This window comes from Amblyomma mixtum, chromosome 8 (genome assembly GCF_055824585.1).
Source record: "Amblyomma mixtum isolate Tamu chromosome 8, ASM5582458v1, whole genome shotgun sequence".
Lineage (NCBI taxonomy): Eukaryota > Metazoa > Arthropoda > Arachnida > Ixodida > Ixodidae > Amblyomma > Amblyomma mixtum.
Window position 1 is genome coordinate 15,227,666 of NC_143019.1, and position 23,254 is coordinate 15,250,919.

At 45.2% G+C, this 23,254-nt stretch overlaps 2 protein-coding genes across 8 annotated transcripts in view; one reads left to right on the forward strand and one right to left on the reverse strand.

Annotated features, from left to right (window-relative positions):
* Positions 1–10,381: 10,381 nt before the first annotated feature.
* On the reverse strand, positions 10,382–15,704 carry LOC149331445 (uncharacterized). Of its 2 annotated transcripts, none has more exons than XM_089556586.1 (2): positions 15,452–15,704; positions 10,382–15,090 (listed from the first exon to the last, which is right to left on the reverse strand). In XM_089556586.1, exon 2 carries the CDS (start codon positions 14,606–14,608, stop codon positions 10,676–10,678), a length of 3,933 nt encoding a protein of 1,310 aa, XP_089412712.1. In that variant the 5' UTR covers positions 14,609–15,090; positions 15,452–15,704; the 3' UTR covers positions 10,382–10,675. The 2 variants fall into 2 exon arrangements, with proteins under 2 accessions (XP_089412712.1, XP_089412714.1); XM_089556588.1 differs by having other exon boundaries at positions 15,577–15,695.
* Positions 15,705–16,373: 669 nt separating this feature from the next.
* spri (Src homology 2 domain-containing protein sprint) overlaps positions 16,374–23,254 on the forward strand; it is a 39,626-nt gene continuing 32,745 nt past the window's right edge. Inside the window, exons 1-3 of one of the 6 annotated variants that reach the window (XM_089556589.1) lie at positions 16,374–16,664; positions 19,822–19,927; positions 22,412–22,592. In XM_089556589.1, coding sequence (XP_089412715.1) covers positions 19,845–19,927; positions 22,412–22,592 — 264 coding nt within the window. In that variant the 5' untranslated portion in view covers positions 16,374–16,664; positions 19,822–19,844. Of the gene's footprint in view, positions 16,665–16,735; positions 17,230–17,306; positions 17,331–19,821; positions 19,928–22,411; positions 22,593–23,254 lie in introns of those variants that run through there. The other 5 variants (XM_089556592.1, XM_089556590.1, XM_089556593.1 and 2 more) reach the window with 5 other exon arrangements.

The following is a 23,254-nucleotide window of genomic DNA, read 5'->3' on the forward strand; positions in this document are numbered from 1 at the left end:
CGCACTTGCTCCATGTCTGCCTTCTTTTGGTGGCTGCAAGCAATGAATGTTGCCTAGCTTGCCACCATTGAAAGTCTGTGGGATGTTCGTTGAATTTGTGTTGCTTCACTTGCACTAGCACTGAGAGCCTTTTGCTGAGTGTTGAGGAGGTGCGATGTTGATAGCGTTGGAGTGTCGGGTGATGTGTGCATGGACAACTCCGCTACCACCAACAATGACACTTCTCACCAAACGACACCCATACAGCTATCGCTGCAAAGAAGTGCTTACCACCGGGTGTAGTCTGCGTAGACAACACTGCTACCACAAACAACTACACGTTCTCGCCAAACAACACCCATACAGCTGTCGCTGCAAGAAAGTGCTGACCACTGGGCGCAGTGTGTATGGACAACACAGCTACTTTCTCGCCAAATGACACTCATACAGCTATCGCTGAAAAAAAAAAGTGCTGACCACTGGGCGTAGTGTGCGTGGACAACACCGCTACCGCCAACGACGAGGCGATCTCGCCAAACACCCATACAGCTATAGCTGTAAAAAAAAAATGCTGACCACCGATCATTTATACTAGGAACGCACGTAATCTGTACTCAGTATTTATTAACTCACTGTATTTATTAACTCACTGTGGCTGTTGGCTTCTGTCACTGTATTAAAAGATCTTCATGCATTTACAAAAATGTTTGGTACTAATGGCACATGTCTACAGACAAAATCTGCTAGCCACCAATCCTTTACAGAGAACAGACATCTTATGTAGCACATACATCCGTCAAAATTTTCATGCAGCAATGAACACAAAATGTGGTACAAAACTAGCAACACAACAAAAAATAGAGAACGAAACAAGTTAAACGTAGCTTGTAATCTGCCGAACAACAATACATACCTGCAAGATAAGTCTGCACAGATTCATCCATTCATTCGTGCTACTCAGTCCATTTCAATGAATGTGTATCGAAATCACTAAATTTTCATCCCTTCCAAAATCAATAGGAAATGCAACGGCAATTGTGCGAATCAACTGCGCACAACAGTTACATCTGGAAGCTGTGTGGGACGAGTTCCGTTGGCCAATGACAATATTTTTACGATACTTATTGTGCTGCTGCTAGGCTGAATTGAAACAGGAACAAGTCTATGTAGTACTTCTCTAGTGTGTAGCTCAACATCGAAGCCTAACATACATGTTAGTGAACGTACACTTTACAGGGCCCTTTAGTGTAGAATGATGATTTGCACTAGTTGCTCTTTAAAGCTGAACATATAGGGCCAAAAGACTGTTTTGTTGATAGGTGGTGTTCCCCTTTGATTCTGACTCAGCAGTACCTTCTGCCGTTACAGAAAAGAATTACAAAGAAGATACCCTCACATAGTGGCTTTGCAGATGGAATAATTTCCAGACCGGTTCTAGCACCACCATAGAATCTGACATTGGCAAGTAGAATAAATGTAATGTAGAATAAAGTTGTTTGCGGGGATATGGTGGCCGCAACTGGCAAAGGACAAGGTTAATAGGAGAGACATGGCAGAGGCCTTTGCCCTGCAGTGGGCGTAGTCAGGCTGATGATAATGATGATCACCCCCTGCTGCAATCTGGCACCACTTTATACTGCTGTTGCATCTTCTCTACTTTTTTGTTTAAACGTGGGTCTATAGACCTTTACAACCCGAGTGCTGCTATAATGTTCACTGAACTGCTTTGTGCACCTGGAGAAAGCCAGTGCTGCCGGCTCCGGCGCCAATGGTACCGTCTGGTGCCCACAGCAGTCCAGTGCACAGCATAGCATCACTCGGATTGGACTCTCATTTACATTCTTGAGCTCTCTGCTTGGTCAACGGACCTTCTGGGCATGCATTGGAACAAGAATATGCACGCTGACTCCGCAGCACGGCCTAATATATAAGCACTAGTGCATTGGGGGTATTTCCGACTCCCGCGTAGTTTTTCATCGGCTGCTCGCACGGTTTGCGGCGGGCTGATCGAGTGATTCATGCCCGTGGCTTTCCGCTGCAGCTCACGCCGGCCGGTCCACAACGCCGGGGGCGGAAGCGCGCCCGACACCGCTAGCCCCGTCCGGGAACAGCAAACTACATGTTCGTGTATATACACCGTTCGCGACGGTGCGTGTTGACGCGCCGATCGAGGAGACTGAATGGTCCGCTGCGAATGCACCGTGAAAAGTTCGTCTGCCGAGCTCGAGTTTGGCGCGGCAGCAGAATGCCGCAAGTTGGAGTTTTTCTTGGTGTTGGGAGAAGTCAAGGCGCGAAAGTAAAGGCGCGATAGCTCACTTTGAACCACGACCGGCTTTATTACTTTGAGTCCTCTCCATCCCTTACGACGACCGGAGAACAACGTACACTACATATCTAATACCGCGCCTTCCACGAGTTGGCCATAAATCCGCTCCTGTTAACTTGTCAGCAGTTTTCGCATAAAGGAGTATTCTCCTCCACCATCTGCGCATGCGCACTGTCGTTGACTGTGGATGCGGCCTCGAGGAGCCATACGCGGGCGCACATCTGCCGCTGCTCAGACGCAGTTCGTACCTGCGTAATCTAAATACGGTAGCGGATCGCGATATGGCAAAATAGCGTTTGAAAGAGGGGTAACAGCGCGATTTGCTTCCGCGAGGCGCTCACTTAACACGAGCCGCATTTCGCGTTAAAGCGGCGCATACGCGCAGTTGGCGTCGGCGACAGATGCAAATGCGCCCCTACCGCTGCGCATTTGGCTCCCCGTTTGGGCGGATTGCGGTTGCGCGTCCAGTTATGCTAAAACTGTGTTTAACGGGAAAACACGCAGGACATCGCTGAATAAGGCGAGTGATGCAACCATCATCCCCTGGCTACGCCCACTGCAGGGCAAAGACCTCTCCAATATCTCACCAATTAACTCTGACCTGTGCCAGCTGCGGCCACCCTATCCCCGCAAATTTCTGAATCTCATCTCCGAACCTAACTTTCTAGGATGTCACTCACCCGTGTTAGTAATCTGACCCACTCTGCCCTCTTCCTGTCTCTTAACTTTACACCTATCATTTTCCTTTCCATTGCTCGCTGCATTGTCCTCAACTTAAGCTGAACCCTTCTCATTACCCTCCACATTTCTGCCCCATAGTTGAGGACCGGTAAGGTACAGCTGTTGTATACTTTTCTCATGAGGGATATTAGTAAACTGCCATTCATGACCTGAGAGAGCCTGCCAAATACGCTCTATCTCATTCTTCTAGTTATTTCGCTCTTGTGATTCGTATCTGCGGTCACTGCCTGCCCTCGTATTCCCCTTACCACTTCCAGTACCTCGCTACAAACTGTAAACTGCTCTTCCCTTCCGAGACTGTTGAACATTACTTTAGTTTTCTCCATATTCATTTTTAGACCCACTGTTCTGCTCTGCCTGTTTAGCTCATTGATCATGCTTTGCAGTTCATCGGATACATTAAGTCTGCATTACATAATAAGACCCCGTTACTGCGCCTTAATCTTGTGAATAACTGCTATAACGCCTCTGGCACACACACACAAAAAAAAATAACAGCTCATACCCACATGCTGATAACATGATCTTGAATTTTTCAGGGATGGAAAACCAGGGTGTTTCAATTCGTTACTTTGTTTCTTGGTTTCGGGATCACCCTGGTGCAACCACAATCGTTCAACTGTTGCATATTTGTTGAATTTGTTTGTACATCCAAAAGGATGCACTACAATCAAGATCCCATTCTGCTTAGGTCTTTTATAGCTGTTACCATTCATGCCATCAATTTTCTCGAACTCTGTTCTTTCACCATTAAAGTGAGCACTGTGATACATCTCTTTTCTATACAACGGTTCCCCTAATAGTGGCTTCTTGACAGTGTTAGTATATCACAGATTTTTTTTTTTTTAGTTTCACCTCTGCTGATGACTTTTCACGGGTCACCACCACATTCATCTTCACACAATGTACTCCCGTGTTTAAATTCACGACACTTTTTTCTTATAACATCATATCACAAAGCCTATTCCATCTAAGCTACCAGCAGAATATTGTGAACTTCTTTTGGAGTCTTCTGTTGGAGACAGAGCACTGTTGCAAGTGTGTCAGAGGTGTTGCAGAGTATAGGACTTTTAATTTCATTGAGGAGTAGCATAGTTATCTTTGGAATCTTTGTACAACACGAAAAAGGCTTGGTATTTACAGACATCACCCGTATTTAGAAAATGCTCCTAATGCATGAAAAAAAACAAAAGATTGGTTGCAGCAGTCCCTCGATGCTAAACAGAGCCTACTTTTCTAAATTCAGCCCGCCCATTCCAGACAAGCACAAGTTGTCGCACTAGGCTTTAACTGTAAGCTCAGGAAACTTTTTCATGCAAGCAAGCATCATTTCAGGGCCATAGGTTCCCCTTGCGTGACTGATGTCAGTGGTAAAGGACAGACCACCAGAGTGAGAACAATGTCGAAGGCTTTAAATCCCGAGGCTGGTTACTGGCTACTAATCATAAACACATGACGCTAAAGAAAAAAGCACGTCAAAAATAATACTGAACAGCTTTTACCCTCGCATGCACAGTCGTGGACCAAAGTTTGCAGGATGCGGATTTGCGGTAAAAAATTGATTTCTGCGTTGCCTCGCTACAGTCTGATGGTATTTGCTCCAGCGGATAGAATACACATGTGTCTTCATGAATCCATGCATTTTATTGACCTACTTAGCCTAATCTCAATAGAAGTCTATTTTACTGAGCGAGCACTAAGGCTTCCAATCTCGAAAAAAATTTGTCTGAGTGTCTGAAGCCAGCTAGACCTGCAGAAATAAAATAAGTATGACCGTGACTGTGCCGCACCCGGGTTTCGAACTCTTGGCGGCATGAACAGATCAGCTTCGCCGACTATTGCACGACAGCGCTTTGCTATCACTACAACCGATCACCTCTAGTGTTTAACTGCCGCTATCTCACACTGAGCATTACTGCATGTTGTCATCTTCACCAATTACGCGCCAAACACGAAATCATCATACACAATCATTAACCCCTTACAGTGCTAGGATTAACGCCTTTAAATACTCATTTTTTCCACGCACCATTGAGGAGTGGAACAGGTGTCCGCCAGATCTCTTAACCAGAGCCGATTCTTTTGACTCTATGTTTTCTTCACTGCATTTAATTTGAGAGCCATTTATTTCTACGTTTACTTTTTGTATTTTGCATTTGAGCCTTGTATTTATTGCTGTATTTTGTGTTACAACTTGTATTTAACATTTCTCAATTTTGCTAAACCTGTTCTTTTTTTCATATATTATGTATTCGCCCCTCCTGCTTGGGCCTACTGTAGGCCTGCAGTATGTTCTAAATAAATAAATAAATAAATTTCCATCCATGCACAATGGATCCAGAACACACATCCTTGCGCAGCGTCCTCTTAAGGAGTGTTAAGTGGCCCCGAAATTTTACAGCGCATTATCTCTAAGGTCTCAAATCAACGATTTCGGTCACCTTTGCCTGAAGCCTGACCTTAGAACCTTGAACTGAAAGCGAAATGAAACGCAAGACACTAACGCACATACTTTGCATTTGGTCAAACAAAATCGGCTGCAATTTTTTTTTGTGCTAATCCGAATTCCTGTTTTTGTTCCACCTTAGCTACCATTGTATAATTAGAATTGAAACACCCTGTACTAAACCACTGTATGCAACTACTCCCTTCTTCAATGCCCTCGGTCCTTGAGGGTAAAATAAATGAAATAAATGAAAACCTTTGCCTATGACTACATCTTTGGCCAGTAATCCAACAGTAATGCATGTGTTGCAAAATGGTTTAACATCCTTAGCACAAAAATATATGCAATCTTAAAAGAAGCATTGCAAGTGGGAATTTAGGGCCTGCATAGTGACATATCAGATGTTGCCAATGCATTGAACTTCTTTGGTGTCTTTATTTCATCCACACCATTTTCTTTATATACAAAGGTCTATACTCTCTGATATACATTGCAAGTTACTTTTGCTGTCTTTCCTGGTGCAAATATCATGACGTTTTGTCAAATGATATTAAATAGACACTAAATTTGCAAAAAATTGAAGGCTTACTGGCAAATGCATATCACATGATGTTTTGTGTTAATGCCATTCATGTGAATACTAAATTTGCCATCTGACACCCCTGTCACATGGCACTCCTCGAAGGCCTTTCGAACAATGATGCCTCCTTTCACCAAACAAGCAAAACCTCTAAGGAATAGCAACGCATACACATAGTACAACAGCCCAAAGGTGAAACAGTCGTTGAGCATTAGTACCAGATGCTGTGCATAATCTGTCTGAAGTGAGAGTTTTTATAATTGAAGTGCCGTACTTTACACTTTACATGAGCTTAGAAATTTATCTCAATTTACTTCCTCCATTAAGTAACTAAAAAGACCATAATACAACATTTTGGGCGAGTTGGTTACCTACATTCATTATTACAGCGCAAAGACGGCACAGAACAAGAAGGGGACACAACAGCGCTGACTGTCAACTAAGTTTTATTCGAGACCAGTAGGGTTTTTATACACCTGGCGATCAGAACGGGAAAACAAACATACAAGAATAGCTGTAGGCATGCGCAAGGGCACAGTAACGGCGGTTATCCGGCACGTGTCAGATTTCACATTCTAGATACTTCATCTCTTTCTGGGACAATGCCACTGATGGTGCGCTTATGCACTCGTCCTGCAGTCTAATAATCATAGCAGCTTCTATTATTTCTCTTGTTAATGTGTCTCGGTGTTTCCCTATGACACTGCATTGCCTGTACATCGGTTCACATTTATCCTCGCTGTCATCTTCTGCGCTGCAGTCCCTGCAATGTTTGGCTACGTGGCCTGTGGTAGCCACACGTGCAACATTGTCACTGTGCTCTTTTAGCCTTTTGTTGAGACAGCGGCCAGTCTGCCCGATGTATTTTTTCCCACAGGACATGGGCAGTGAATACACCACATCTTCTTTACATGGGACAAAATGATGCCCGTGTTTCACTTTACACCTGCTCGTTTCGTAAGTCGTGCAGTTAACTTTTTTGCACAACCTGGAAAGCTTTTCCGGCGCTGAAAATACTACGTCAACGCCTGCCCTACTTCCAATTTTCCGGAGGTTGTGCGACACCTGATGGAGATAAGGCAAAACAACAACCTTTCTTTTTTCCCTTTGCCTAACCGGTTCGCTAGTGTGGCGAGGTCTCAGGTTTTTTAGCTGCTTTTCTGCCACTGACACTAGTACATCGATCGGATAACCAGCCATCGTAAGGCGATCAACTTATTTCGCAAAGCTTAGTTCCATACTATGCTGGCAACACTTCTTTAAAACATTATTAAAAACAGAATGAATAATGGCCCTTTTTACAAGTTTCGAATGAGCTGATGCATATGGCAGGATGGGTTTTTTTGCTCGAGGCTCGTACGACCAACACACATGGGACGGAGTGAAATGAAGGGCGAGATCTAAGAACCTGATAGAATCATTAAGTGGAGTTTCATGTGTTAAAACCAGTGGTTTAAGACACTCTGTGAACACTGAATGAATCTTTAAGAACTGCTGCTCAAAACTGAGGTTGTCAATCTGTACTAACACAAAGTAATCGTCAACAAATCTAAAAATGCGGCACACACCGAACCCTTCCAAACGATCTTGCAGTGTTTTGTCACGCAAGGCCAAAAACATATCGCTAAGAACCGGGGCTAGGCACGAACCAATACATATCCCGTCTTTCTGAATGTACATATCCCCATTCCATTCTACAAAAGTCGAACTAAGATAAAACGATAACAATTCTAGGAAGGCATCGGCGGAAATTCCGCACTCGTTTTGGAAGGCTATAACGCCATGCTTTTCGATGTGCTTGTTCACAGCTGACAAGATTTCCGCCTGGGGAATTGTGTAATATAAGTCTTTTACGTCGACTGAAAATCCCTGCAGCTTTTTATCGTGATCCCTTCCTTTTAGGAAGGTGATTACTTCGTCAGAATTTCTTATTCTAAAAGGGTCATCGATCGTTAAAACGTTGAGTTTCTGTTGCAAGTATCTTGCGACATGCTTCTGCCATGTCCCTGCTTCTGAAACTATTGCACGAAACGGCCAGTTGGGTTTATGGGTCTTTGCAGAGAAAAAAAAATCTCAAGGTTGCTCTTGTGGCAGTTATCAATCATACTCGACAACTTGTTTAAATTCAACTTGTTGATAAGCTTTTTTGCTTGACCCTTTTAGAATAAGAAATTCTGACGAAGTAATCACCTTCCTAAAAGGAAGGGATCACGATAAAAAGCTGCAGGGATTTTCAGTCGACGTAAAAGACTTATATTACACAATTCCCCAGGCGGAAATCTTGTCAGCTGTGAACAAGCACATCGAAAAGCATGGCGTTATAGCCTTCCAAAACGAGTGCGGAATTTCCGCCGATGCCTTCCTAGAATTGTTATCGTTTTATCTTAGTTCGACTTTTGTAGAATGGAATGGGGATATGTACATTCAGAAAGACGGGATATGTATTGGTTCGTGCCTAGCCCCGGTTCTTAGCGATATGTTTTTGGCCTTGCGTGACAAAACACTGCAAGATCGTTTGGAAGGGTTCGGTGTGTGCCGCATTTTTAGATTTGTTGACGATTACTTTGTGTTAGTACAGATTGACAACCTCAGTTTTGAGCAGCAGTTCTTAAAGATTCATTCAGTGTTCACAGAGTGTCTTAAACCACTGGTTTTAACACATGAAACTCCACTTAATGATTCTATCAGGTTCTTAGATCTCGCCCTTCATTTCACTCCGTCCCATGTGTGTTGGTCGTACGAGCCTCGAGCAAAAAAACCCATCCTGCCATATGCATCAGCTCATTCGAAACTTGTAAAAAGGGCCATTATTCATTCTGTTTTTAATAATGTTTTAAAGAAGTGTTGCCAGCATAGTATGGAACTAAGCTTTGCGAAATAAGTTGATCGCCTTACGATGGCTGGTTATCCGATCGATGTACTAGTGTCAGTGGCAGAAAAGCAGCTAAAAAACCTGAGACCTCGCCACACTAGCGAACCGGTTAGGCAAAGGGAAAAAAGAAAGGTTGTTGTTTTGCCTTATCTCCATCAGGTGTCGCACAACCTCCGGAAAATTGGAAGTAGGGCAGGCGTTGACGTAGTATTTTCAGCGCCGGAAAAGCTTTCCAGGTTGTGCAAAAAAGTTAACTGCACGACTTACGAAACGAGCAGGTGTAAAGTGAAACACGGGCATCATTTTGTCCCATGTAAAGAAGATGTGGTGTATTCACTGCCCATGTCCTGTGGGAAAAAATACATCGGGCAGACTGGCCGCTGTCTCAACAAAAGGCTAAAAGAGCACAGTGACAATGTTGCACGTGTGGCTACCACAGGCCACGTAGCCAAACATTGCAGGGACTGCAGCGCAGAAGATGACAGCGAGGATAAATGTGAACCGATGTACAGGCAATGCAGTGTCATAGGGAAACACCGAGACACATTAACAAGAGAAATAATAGAAGCTGCTATGATTATTAGACTGCAGGACGAGTGCATAAGCGCACCATCAGTGGCATTGTCCCAGAAAGAGATGAAGTATCTAGAATGTGAAATCTGACACGTGCCGGATAACCGCCGTTACTGTGCCCTTGCGCATGCCTACAGCTATTCTTGTATGTTTGTTTTCCCGTTCTGATCGCCAGGTGTATAAAAACCCTACTGGTCTCGAATAAAACTTAGTTGACAGTCAGCGCTGTTGTGTCCCCTTCTTGTTCTGTGCCGTCTTTGCGCTGTAATAATGAATAATGAATGAATAAAAAGACCACTTGTGAGCACCCGATATTGCTGCTGCATTTTTACTACCTGCAGTGTAGAAAGTAAAACCAGGCTAACTATTTTGTATTTATAAGAAGTTTTCAAGCATTTTTAGCTGCTTAGGAAATTAATTCTTGCTTTTACTATTCTACGCAGGGTAGTGCTACAATTGCGAGTACTTGAATGCAACTCCTTTGGGCTCAGAAAGTCCCGAATGGGCGCCTTGGCCTCCGAGGCTCGGCAAAGGCACAACGCTACTACAATGTAGTTGTTCACAGCACACCTTTGAACACAGGGACCTGATTCTCAAAGGCCTTTGCAGTGCCCATGTGACAAGGGTAAAAGTCCAGCAGTGCTGATTTATCCTCATCACTCTTGAACACTTCTACCACTGTACCTCCTCTCTGAAGTGCCAGATACAGCAACTGCAGTTGATTTAAGCTACAACCACACATATCTACGAGCTGGCAAGTCCTCAGTTGTCCAAATGTCTGTGCTGTTTCACACACCCCGACAACACACTAATTCTTAGTTGCCAAAAAGATTCTGCCCTAGGAAAGAAGCACACTGCAAAAAGTTTCAATCATGAAATCACAAATTTATGCACAACCGCTACAACAAAACCCATGTATAAAATTCCTGACAGCATTGTGCGTATGAACAAAAAAACTATGAAAACGTTCCGTTACTTACAGAAGATGGTAATGAGCTGGAAATGTGTTGTTACACTCAAAATGTCTGTGACAACTGCTTATTATACACAAAAGTACATATAGCACAAATAAAGTCTGCAACACAGCAAAAGTTCTTTTTGCTAAGGATAGGAAGCACAGATAAGCCACTTAGTCAACAGTAGTTGATAAAGCACTTTCTAAGTCAGAAATAGCTGCTTGTTCACATCTTCCACTAGTACACGCACATTTAGGTTGCACTGAAGATGAAATTCTCGAAGAGGTACCCGCGTACCACCAGCCCATGGAGATACCACATAAATTTCAGCAGTGTGCTCCAAAGGACTTCCAAGTGTAGATGGATTTCTCGAATTGTGCACTTTTTTGTTTGGCGAGTCAATATGCAGATAAGACCTAAGTACAGTGAAAGTTCTCTGCTCAGGAGCGTGTTTTTTAATATGATGGTGAGCGGCAGTAGTGTTCATTAGGCCCGTCCCACAAGTGTCACACACAGCATGCATATGGTGCTTCAGAACCAAATGCCTGAACAGGCTTTCTTTCGAATCAAAATGTGTGGAACACTTGTAACATTCATGACTACTGACCGATGGAGACGACCGAGGCACAGAGCCTGTAGCTTGCTCGGATGTCAGTGTTTCAGAAGCGTCGACTGTTGATTCTGCGTGAGTGGCCTGCTGCAAGATAGTATTGAACAATGCTTTAGCAATGGCATCCGGTCGTGAAGTTACGTTTTGTCGACCACCGTGAAAATTCAACTTGTGCAAGTGAAGCAGGTGTTCCGACGATGCCAAGAAATTGCACACGTTACACTTGAACTGCTGCTTTTTCAGGAGCCGCCTAGAGACATACATGGCGTCTTGTTTAGGACGTGCAAGAGAAATGTGCAACTGCTCACTGCAACCCTCTTCTTTGCGTTTCTCTGCACTTTCCGCCGCTTTGGAGGTTAAGGCCTGGAAGTCCTTCCTTCGGGGCGCGACAAACTTTGCTGCCTTGCCGGGATGCTTAACTTTGGAGTGCTCGCGAATGCTTTGAGAACTGGGGCCTTTGTAGCTGCAAAAACTACATGCAAACAGTCGCAGGCTTGTCGGGGGAGCATAGCAACTGACAGCACTGGTCGAAGGGATCTCAGTGCTGCTAGACACAGGGCTATGCTGTTCTCTACTGTGCCACGCAACAACGTCTGCACTATAAGAGCTGAAATGGCACTGGCCGCACATGTTGCGTTGTTCGACGTGTTGTTTCACATGCTGAGCAAGTTCACTCAGGCTTGACGGCTTGTACAGACATCCTTTCCACAAACACTCTTGGGTGGGCGAGTTTTCCAAAAGTTCTTGCACTTTTCTTGTCGCTGCTTCAATGAGCCCATCAATCTTCACTTCCTTGGTCTCAAACCTGACTTCTTGAGTGGAATACTGTCCCATGACATTGTGTTTCATACGCTGGTGTCTTTCAACTTCTTCCTGGCTCATGAAGCATTCGTCACATATGCGGCAGTGGTAAGGGTAGTACTTGAGATGAGAACAAATATGAAGCCGCAGTTCGTTGGCAGTAGCACACCGCTCTTCGCAGTCTACACATTGGTATGGCTTTTCAACTACACTAGAGTGAGCTTCTTGTTGCGAGATAAATTTTGCCACCCAGGCCTCGAAATCTTCATTTTTGCAAACAGTAAATGCTGGAGCCCTTTGAGGGTGGCTGGACAGAAAGTGCTGTCTCAAGTGAGTCTCAGTCAAGGTGGAATGGCCGCAGGCACCACACTGAACAGGCAAATAGTGAAACTCTAGAAACATATGCTCCTGAAGCTTTCCTTTATCCAAAAAGGTGAGGTTGCAAAATGGGCAGAACAGACACTTTTCCATGGATAATGCTGTACTTTTCCTTTTCAGCATAAGCTCCAATGTCTCCGAGATTCGAAGGCTGATGTTATGAACCACGATGCAATGCTCTGTGAGTTCTGCCAATGTCACAAGAAGGTCAGGGCAGAAGGGGCAAGGTTTTGTTGACCATAATGTAGACATCGCAGAAGACGTCACAAGAGAGTTGTTCGACGCGGTGACACACGGAACAGTGGATTGATGCACGTGTTCTTCCATCGAGATTGCTTTCTGCGAGACAAAGTTGATGGTACATTGTTCAGGGTCACTTTGAAGTGCCATCATGAACTTTCTGAACTCTTCTGCCAAGCAGTCAGTGCGGAATGTGAGATAAAGGGGACTGTCAAAGTGGTAATCACAGAGGTGCTTCAGCATTTTCTCATATGTTGGCTCGGAATGGTGGCAGATGCCGCACTGCACGACATCCATGTCGTGACCGACGCAGTGCTGCACCAGTGCTCGTGGGCTACGAGATGGCAAGTCGCAAATAAAACAGGTGTACTTCTCGGCCTTCGGATGCGACGTGCTTAGGTGCCACTCAAACGCATCTGGGTTGAAACACTTGAAGCCGCAGCCAGAGGTGGTACACCAGTAGTGCGTAAGACTAACGCGCTGAGAGGGAATGTTGGCTAGAGCAGTTTGCCTTTCTGCATCTGTGCAAATGAAAACCAACAGCCTGTCGTTAGCATGGAAGTACTTATGATGCAGGTGGATGTGAATGGGCAGTTTGGACCTGTACAGGCAGCGGCCACACTGTTGAACCAGATGCCTATGGCTACTCTCCATGTGCTGCACGAGGACCGCTATGGCGTCAAACGTCTTCCCACAATAGATGCACAGCAGGTGCCTCATTTCCGCCAGCTTGTGTGACGTGAGGTGATTGTAGAAATCAGCCGCCTGAGTACCCGTGTACTTGCACTGGCCCACTGTACACTTGAAAAAGGAGAGCAGATGCTTCGAACCGACCAAGTCTCGTCTTAACAGCCAGTGGGACATACTGCCAGTTGCATTTACAGCTCCAATGCGACTTGGCTCATGCCTCGCCTCGTAACTCTCACCTTCACCAACATGACTTCCGAGTGAAAGACTCGCTTCATACGGTTTTACCGCTCCCGACAAGCAACGGTCCTGAGCAGGATTCAAGTTGGCGTTAGCTTGCTGCAGATCACATGGATCCGACAGCATGCCAGATGGGTCATGCCCCGTAAAATTTTCCTGCACCTGCATGTGGCAGATGAAATGACCTTTGAGCTCCCTCCGCGTGGAGAATTTCCTGTCACAAAGTTCGCAGCCATGGCTGAACGGCTTGACGTGGTTGCCCATGATGTGCTTTTCCATTGCCTCTAGGTCAACAGGACCAAAGCCACACTGGCACTTTACAAACGAAGCGTTTTTGAGAGCAGTGGCATTCAAGCATGGCGTGTTAGGACGCTGCATTACTGGCTGCACAGCAAGTCGATCTGTTGAAAATATTGCAGGCACTAAAGAATGACTGAGGTCAATGTTTTCAGAGCTTGCACACGGTAGCGCTACTTGCCTGTTGCTGCACGCAGCCTTCAGTCCACTAAGCACTGACAATGCTGACGTGTTTTGTGACGAAACACTGGGACTGTCCAGATGATGTCGTGACGCAGGTTCATCCTTCACAGCAACAGGTCCAGAGTTTCTTGCACTTTTTGAAGAGACCAAACTGGGGTGATTCACGAAAGAACCAGTCGGGCGATTCTGAGGCTTACTGCATGCTCTCGATGCGCGGAAGGGAGACTCCTGAGCTGACTTGCCCGTCACGTCGGAAGCAGGCGAGGCAAGCGGACTTGCACAGGGCGTGGCACTTCGAGATGACGAGAGGATTCTACTGGGTGCACTTGCACTGTCTAAAACATTTGTACCCTGATTAGGTGTCGGTTTACTCTTTTCCAAAGAAGCCTGTAAACCACCTTTGCCTGTGCTTACTGCAAGGGTTTTGAGGCCTCCAAGCATGTTACTTTTTGTCTTTTCTGCGCTTCCATCAGCTTTAGGATTCCCTCCAGTTTTGTCCGAGATGTCACATGGCACATTGCAGCTTCCTAGTGCAGCTGACAGAGGGGGTGCCCCTTTAGCAGCAAGACGAGTGTCACTTTTGGTGCACACTGAAATTGGACTCGTGCAGTGCGCAGAGGTAGCAGACTGGGTGTCTTGTTGGACCTGTCGGCGCTCTGAAGGAAAATTTTTAATGGCAGATACTGTATCACTCGCCATTTCTTTTTTACAGTGCTACACAAAAATGTACTGAAGTCCTCAAGATCATTTACCTGCTGGCATGCCAGTGCAATGAGCTAATAGCGCGCTCACAACCAGAACAGAGTTTTGAAAGTGATCACAGCGAGTTCCACAATGCAAAACAATGGGTTCCTCCAGAATTTCCCTTGGAGTAGCGGCCACAACTTGTCCACACAAAGCTAATCATGGAATGAGATGGATGTACTTCGCTACCACTGCATGGTGCAACTGCCAGTTGTGTCTCGTTCTTGCTGCTTGAGCACAAAAGCCGTGACGACAGATGAGCGCGGTCAGAACTGACGGCAAGGCGTGACGAAGCAATGTGTCACCGTGAGCAGAGGGACTTGATCGTGACAAGCACCCTTAGTTCCCGGCACTCTTTCATATTGATGGCTTGACACTCGAAGAGCTGCTTCAACCGCAGTTTCCCGATACTTTGGCTGTCGTCAGATCCAGGTTTCCTAGAAAACAAAAGAACCGCGAAACTATTAGACCACCGATACTGCCAGCAGTCAGCTCGCATGCTAGGAGCTCTACAAACACTTGTGAAAACACGCGTTCTCCTCTCAATATGCATGCACAACTAATCTAGCTTTCATTCACAGATACGCCGTTGTGTCCACAATGTGCGTCGCGACCATTTCACGAATCGTTTCGAAACCTTACAAACTTGCTTTGTCTACAAACTTCAGAGCATCTGTCCAGGAACATACACATCGGGGCAGCCCATAATGGCTTTTCGGGTTCTTTTTTTTCTTTTCTTTTCTTAGGAATTCGCCCACCCTACAACTGTCCGCAGGAATGCCACATCAATTTACTCACTGAAATAAGTAATGCAGAGTTATTCTGAGCGAAGCACAACGCTCAGACAGATCGATCTTTGGTTTTGACACCACACCACTCTGTCGACTCTGCGTGCCCAGCAAAGCACACGAAAACTGGCTCACACACGCCGTGGTAGCCGCGAAAGTCCGAAAATAGCCGTAAGCCACAACTCGTGCTTAGAAACGTGTTCTTTGTTGAAATTCAAATTAACGCATGGAGAACGCGCTGTAGAACGCGCAGTTATGGTGGCCATAGCGCAGTTAAAAGTTCTAGCCACCCTAGCGCGGTGGCGCGAAAACAAAATCCATTGAAATGCCCAGAATGGCATAACAAGATTTAGAAAAAAAGAACAATTATGAGAAACAGGCGGCTCGGTGATCTGTGAAATCGTGGTAAAATCCTTTATGCGCTTATTATCACTTTCGGAAAAATGGCATTGATACTGTATTGTTTTCAGTAATCTTTAGACAACTGAACATGCAACTGAAGCACAACCGTAACTATGGTACTACGCTAAATATATAAAAATAATCAAAATAAATAAGCATAAGAGTTGCCCGTTGTCTCCAGAAAATTTGTCATAGAAGATAATAATAGTTTAAACAGAAGTCGTGCGACTGCAACGACAAAATAATTTTGTTTCTACACTGACCAGGTACGAGTGGACCCTAATTTTGTCCGTACGTATGACACTGCGGCAACACATGCACACTGCAACACTTTTTTAGGAATACAGCTCTGGGAATACGAAGGCAGATACCAAAGCAGTCGAACTCAGTCATAAAAGTCATAACGTTCATGTAAAGTTGTACAGCTCTACACTAACGTATTCTAAGACAATGCTTAGGGCAAGTTTGGTGCAGAAAAGTAATGCTCCGATCGCACACAGGGTGAGCATAAATCTTGTGACGCATCCGTAGTATCATCTGGCGCATTTTTTTCGCGTTGCGAACACGAAGCGTTAAAATAGGTGAGGGCAGTAGGCGACTGTTCTCAACTGTTCTCAGGCGCATAAGTGGGTCGGTGCCTCGTGAATGTTTACTGTGCTCCTCGAAGCTCGTATTCATCGTCTGTGACAGCCGCCGTTGTAGCTGCAGTGTCTTTTGAACGTCCCGATGAGTTGATTTTCGCGACGTTCAACTCTGGCAAATGTGAAACGTCCCAAGTGCTGGCAGAGAATGCGTGGAGTTTCATGAATCACAACTCATAGGTGAGTTTTTGTTGTGTTTGTTTCTTTCGCGGCGACGTTTTGCGGAAGACGTCTGTGTCGAACCTTTGGCGCTGCATTGCACGCGTGCGGACGGATTGAATGGTCTGCCTGCCTTTTATTATTTTTTTTTTCCTTTGGTCGACTGCTACCGCGGAGGTATTGCACGTAATTTGGTAGAAGTGTGTTCACGTTCCTGCCGTCTCACCGAGAAGCTACTAAACTGCGTGCCTCCCGTATTGTTCTACGCTGTGTGGGCGCCCTGTCTCGTCAGTCCGTCGGCGGTCAAGCGCTTCTTTTACAGCGAGCCTTCGCGGTCATTCGTGCGTCACACTTCTGGCGCATGACATCGCACGGCGGATGCTCGGTCGTGCCGCGTTCTTGACCAACTGCAACCCTTCACTCTCAAGTCTAACGAATCGTCCCTCCTCATCCGCACAGGAAACTGTTGCGTGCGTGATGTGTTACGCCCGTCAGTGATCGAATGGCATCTCCCCGCAGCTTGTCAACTGTTGATTGTCGACGTTTGTCATTCGATGTACTACGGATGCATGTCGGCAGACCGCAGGTATTCGGCGTAAAAGTTGCGATCGTTTGCTGACTCCCGTCTTCAGGGTCCGGGCTTTACCAACGCTGGCTGAAACGCGGCATGCACATCGATTTGACCGAGTACAACGCTCTTCCCTATCATTTCCGATCTGTAGTGGCGCCTTGATAGCAATTTCCGTGTCAAGTAATGAATGCCAAGGTGAATGTGACTTGGTAGCAATTTCCGTGTCAAGTAGTGAATGCCAAGGTGAATGTGACTTGGTAGCAATTTCCGTGTCAAGTAGTGAATGCCAAGGTGAATGTGACTCAGTTGCAGTGAAGGAAGTGTTGCCACTTTCCTCTGCTTTCAGATTTGCGGATGTTGTGGTGGTGCTCGTATTGGAAAGCAAAGCAGGTTTCTGATTGCCTTGATTGATACCAAATCTTCTAAAGTCAACTTGCAAGTTTCAATATTGGCTCGGGGATGATCGGCAGCCGCAAAAATCAGTGACTCCCGATGTGGGTCAGAATGTTTTGATTGGCGTATGTTCTGCACGTTGCTTTTAAGTCGCACCTCTAGCTTCGTAACAGCTCATCCGTGCATAGCATTGACCAGCAAGTGCTTGATATTTGTTGAGTTTCAGTTGATGTGGTTTCAGACTTGAGATGAAACCTAAAGTAGCAAACCTTGGGGAAAGACGAATATGTTGTAAAGAGGAATTCAGTTTCGAATTAATGTGGCCATCTCATTGATGAAAACCTAAATTGGTTTTTCACAAACGTAACACAATGGTGTCATCTGATGTAGCCCTGATTTGCACTGTTTGTAAAATAGGTTTTGAGTCACAGTAGTCCATAGTTTGAATGCAAGGCTGAGAGAAATCATTCTATAGCAAGGTTTGAAACATATTTTCACTCTGTACTCTGTCTAGTACTGTTAATTTTGTGACTGTTTTCAAGCATTCTCGTGTCCCTCACGTTTGCTTACATTTCACTGAATTTTGAAGGAAACTGAAAATCAGGTTGAAGCCTGGAAGTGGCCTGTGTTCGACAGGTTTTATTTCGGGAAATTTAGATTTCTTACCTCATGCTACAGGTTAGCCTTAGTCAGTGGAAGTTAAAATAATTGCACACTAATCAAATGAAATAAAATAAAAGTTTATTCACACTTATATGATCCATAATGTCTTCCTGACCAGCCTAAGCATAAGATATTTGTTGGCTGTCCAGGCTGCAAGGTGTTACATCAGGTGTGTAAATAACGGTTCACTACTATCAGTCTTTTGTACAAATTTGCACATGTGAAATGAACAAATCCAGTATGTTAAGCACATGGTCATGATCGTCTTAGGTAAACTTTGCTACTTAGTGCTTCGAAGGGTGTGCACTAATACAAACTAAAGCCATACGTGCTCCATCAGGAGGATACTATCCTTTTGTGGTGGCTACCAGGGATACTTCAGGCATTGACATGTCATGCTATGTGTTGCTACTGGTTACATGAAGGAAAAAGCTATGCTGCTTTGTGCAGAGACTGATTAAACAAGAAAAGCACTATAGATGACTATGGCCTGTGCTTTGTCTCACTGGGGCAGCTTCTGTTAGCAAAGCGGGAACTGAATTTTCGAGACTTTGTGTGCACAAAAACAGTTGGGGACTGGGTTTTTTTACCTGCAACAACCATAATAGCCCAGTGTTTGATAGCCAAGGCAGCATCTATTCGCAGACTGTTCTGATATGCTAGTAGTTTCAAGAATTTAGGCCCAGGGCCAGTAAGTACAACGATTCTATTCCAATTCCATTTTTGTTTTTTCTGCTCTTTGTCAATGGCTGAAATGAAACCGTGCCCCCTCTGTGGTCCAGCTTGGGCCGACAACGAATTAATAGCGAATGCAGGGTGTGATGTTGCTTTGAGCCTTTAGGAAAGAGTCTGAAATTAATTGGAATGTAATGGTTCTATTATCCTGGCTGTGGTTTGCTGACTAAAATATGCTGCCTGATTTTAGTGAGATTGGCACAGAGCTTTTACATAGCTTCTCATCTTTGGGAAGATTTGCAAAATCTATGTGCATGATTGGGAATTGTCAAGCATCAAGAGGAGGGCAGAGTGGCAAGGGAAGAGCATTATTATTTTGCCTGAGATACGTGTGTTTTTAAAAAATTTTTTATTCTCATGACTAAATACTTTTCGGCCGGGGATTTGTCTGTTAAGGATTAAATTTATCGCATAAGTTTGGTTTAAACAAAACTCATTGTTGAGCTGGATGGCCCCGCATTCGCGGGAAGCAAAAAAAAAAAGAATCCAAGAGGAGCAGTGAGAGAGACGCATTAGTGATACACAGGATGAGTAATGCGGGCGCCTTTATTCTTTGTTTGTTCATGTCACTTGTTGATTCTCTTTGTCTCCTCATGTCACTCACCCTGTGCACCTCTTCGTGTGTTCGTGTTTGTGCTGTTATTTCTTTCCCTCTGTTAACCAGGTTCAACAGCCTTGTAAGAATGAATTGCCTGAAACAACTTGTGCTTTTGATCGTCACTGCATTCTACTTTTCTTTTTTTTGTAACAATGCTTTTTAAGGCTGCTTCTGACAGTTCATTCTCTCTTCACACGTCGCACCGCTCTTTGCTCCAGCTCGTGGATGTGCACCAAAGGTGATGCTGCAGGGCCGGCTCTCTGAAGCGGTGTCGTCTATCTGCACAAGCCAGCATGGTCTCTCCCATGACACCAGTGTTCACAGGTACTCCTGCTGTTGGTCAGCATTGAGTATGCGAGCAGCACGTGCTGGGAAAGCTGTCAACAGCTTAATCTGGACGGCATTAAAATTTCAGAATTTGAGAGTTTGTTAGGACGTTGTTAGGACGTTGTTAAGACATTGTCAGGATGTTGTTAGGACATAGTTTGTTAGCGCTTGTCTGCGTTGTTCTCTTTCCGTTTCTCGTGTTCCTTTTGTGCTATTTTTTCATCATGAACGTTATCCAACTTGCCCAACTTTTGGCTTTGGTTAGGATGACCATTTGCAGTTCACTCTTACATGAAAAGAAACTTTTTTTTTCCTCGGCAATAGCGACTTGCTTCAGGCACACGTGTGTAGGAACTTTCTTAAGCATGTTGGAAAGGTTCTGCTGCCTCGTCAGCCAGTGGGGATGCTTGGAGAAATGACGTTTTCCGCTAACACACCGGCTGCTTATAAAAGCTGGTTTCTGGCCTACACCAGTCGCTAGACAGTATTCAAGCATGGAATGGAATGTCTGGCATGGGACATGAGTTTGAGCAGCGCGAAGCGAATGTCATGTTGACATAGCAAGAAATTTTGAGATATGTTCTGTCAATAGCTTGGGAGCCTAGATCAAAAACACTGAGGGGGGCTGCAAGTGTGACACACGCCGAGGCATTTCCATTTGGGAGAAGAAAGGCAGTTGGGGAGTGATTGACATGTGTGAAACCAGTTCAGAGGTGAAAGTGGGAGATTCTGACCATTGGGCCACGCCCCTTTGACCTCACGTTGTTTACAACAGGGAAAAGTTTATAGGACACCACATCCGCTTTTGGTGTATCTGTGATGTAAGAATTATAATAGTTTCCCTTTGCTTGTTTACTCCTCAGTTGTTCAACAGTGGCAGCTCAGATGGCAGCCATTTAGTGGTGTTTTTATTTTATTTTTTTAAGGATGCCATGTTTAGTATACTCTACTGTAGGCATTGCTGTCTAGAATGATGTTGGCCCCATCTTTGAAGTTAGGTCTTTTATTCAGAAAGCATCATTAGAATCTTAACTTCAACAAGAAATGCCTGATAAGATTGTCTGACACCTTTTTAAGCATAAGCTTATTTGTTTCTTTAAGAAGTAAGGATACCAAATATTTCTTGCGGGTTAGTTCCCTGGAATGATTCACAAGGCATTAGTGAACATGGATCGCCATGTCGACTTCACATGCACCCAGTAAATAATTTATAGTTCAGTTTTTTCTCTATATTGTTTCAGTTTTGGTTTCAGCAGACGAAAAGTGGCTGTGAAGTACAAGACAAGTTGAGTTCACATAAGGCTTGCAATAAGTGCAGGCTGCTTTCATAGCCTTAAATCATTTCCAACTCCTAGGCTGCCCAGACAGCCAAAATGGCAAGAAATGGACAAGGAGCTATAATCGCCTCTCATATTCTGTATGCCTCATATGACCGCCACTTGTCTTGTATGCCGCAGCCATTATTCAAGTGTTTTAACTGCATAAAAGGAAAAATTCAGTTGAAAAATTATTTACTGGTTAGAGGTAAATTCCATGTGGTGATCCATGCATAGTAATATTGCGCACAGCATTTCAAAGAAAAAAAAAAGTTTCATGAAAAATTTAGCGACCCTACACAATTTCTGCAGTCGTTATGAAACTAGGACTTCAATTATCACTGCAGCCGCTGCTTTGCCTCTGCCTGAATGTTTAAAGGGCTTGTCCGTCTACTTAGGTTGCGATGTAGACTCTGTGCGTTGCCAGGACGAATTGTAGTTTGGCCCTACCATGGTGGCTCAGTTGTTACGGCACTCGGCTGCTGACCCGAAAGATGCGGGTTCGATCCCGGCTGCGGTGGCCAAATTTCGATGGAGGCGAAATTCTAGAGGCTCGTGTACTGTGCGATGTCAGTGCATGTTAAAGAACCCCAGGTGGTCGAAATTTCCGGAGCCCTTCACTACGGCGTCCCTTATAGCCTGAGTCGCTTTGGGACGTTAAACTCCAACAAAACAAAAACAAATGAGTCCAGGCTGCTTCATATCCTTAAATCATTTCCAGCTCCCAGGCTGCCCAGGCAGCCAAAATGGTAAGAAATGATTGAGGAGCTATTATCGCCTCTCATATCCTGTATGCCTCACATGACCACCTATCATATTGTAACGCCACAGCCACCATGTCATGCACAGCATTTCAAAGGTAAAAAAAGTTTTATGAAAAGTTTAGCATCCCTACTCAATTTCTGCAGTCGTTATGAAACTAGGACATATCAAAAGATAAAAAAAGTTCTATGAAAATTTAGTGTCCCTACACAATTTCTGCAGTTGTTATGAAACTAGGACTTGATTATCACTGCAGCCACTGCTTTGCTTTGGCCTGGATGCTTAAAGGGCTTGTCCGTCTACTTAGGTTGCGATATAGACTCTGTGCATTGCTAGGACTAATTGTAGTTTGTCCGAAGTGCACCCACTGACACAGGGTGCTCTGCGACCATGGCTTGCGCAGAGTCGCCGGAGGCTGTGGTCCCGCTGTACGAGGAGCCCCCTGGGAGCCCCGACCAACGGAGGGTAGGGAGACATCACCACCGCCTATCCCACCGCGTGCCCCTGTGGTGCGGGCGGGTGGCACGTATGCCTCTCACTGTGCTGCTGGCACTCCTCTCTCCTCCTTCTCCAAGCCTGCTCAGGTATTGGGCTCACTCCTTCGTCCCCCCTCCCCCTCCTCACTGATGCATGCACACTCTGTGGGGAACCGCTGCATGCCGCTTGCCTGCTCTGTCAAGCACCCCTCCTTGAACCTGCCAACTGGAAATGGGGTTGATCTTGCTCGAGGCTTCCCTGCCATCTGCTGGTGCAGAGTACGTGTTGCACTCCTACTGCAGGCGGACATGTCTGCTTGCCAAGGCTTTAGGTAAAGGACATTTTGTGGTAAAGGGCAAACGGGGCAAGTCAGGAGCTGACCTTGTTCAACAGCGTGCCCAGGAACGGTGACAAAAAATTAGGGTGAGTGGTTAAAAGAATGAAAAATAATAGCGCCCAGCCCGCACCGCTTAGAGCACAATGGGGTACGGTGACAGATGTTAGGGTGGGCTTGTCTAAAAGGAAAGGAAAATAATAGAGCCCGGCCTGCACCGCTGAGAGCACAACGGGCTAAAAATTGTGGAATGCTCACGCTTTTTGCATGTCATTCGGGCGCAGACGATGCGCACAATTCAATTTGCACCCCTGCCACACGGGAGGAGGCTCTTCGACGTCATCGACACCATAACTGTTGAAGTTCAGTATATGTACTGGAGAGTACGATACGGTGACAAGAGGAGCGGAAACGAGACAGGCATTACTGTCCCGT

What these genes read in the sequence shown, in the direction of transcription:
- LOC149331445 (XM_089556586.1), bottom strand. Translation starts at nt 14,608, where the DNA reads ATGGCGAGTGATACAGTATCTGCCATTAAAAATTTTCCTTCAGAGCGC.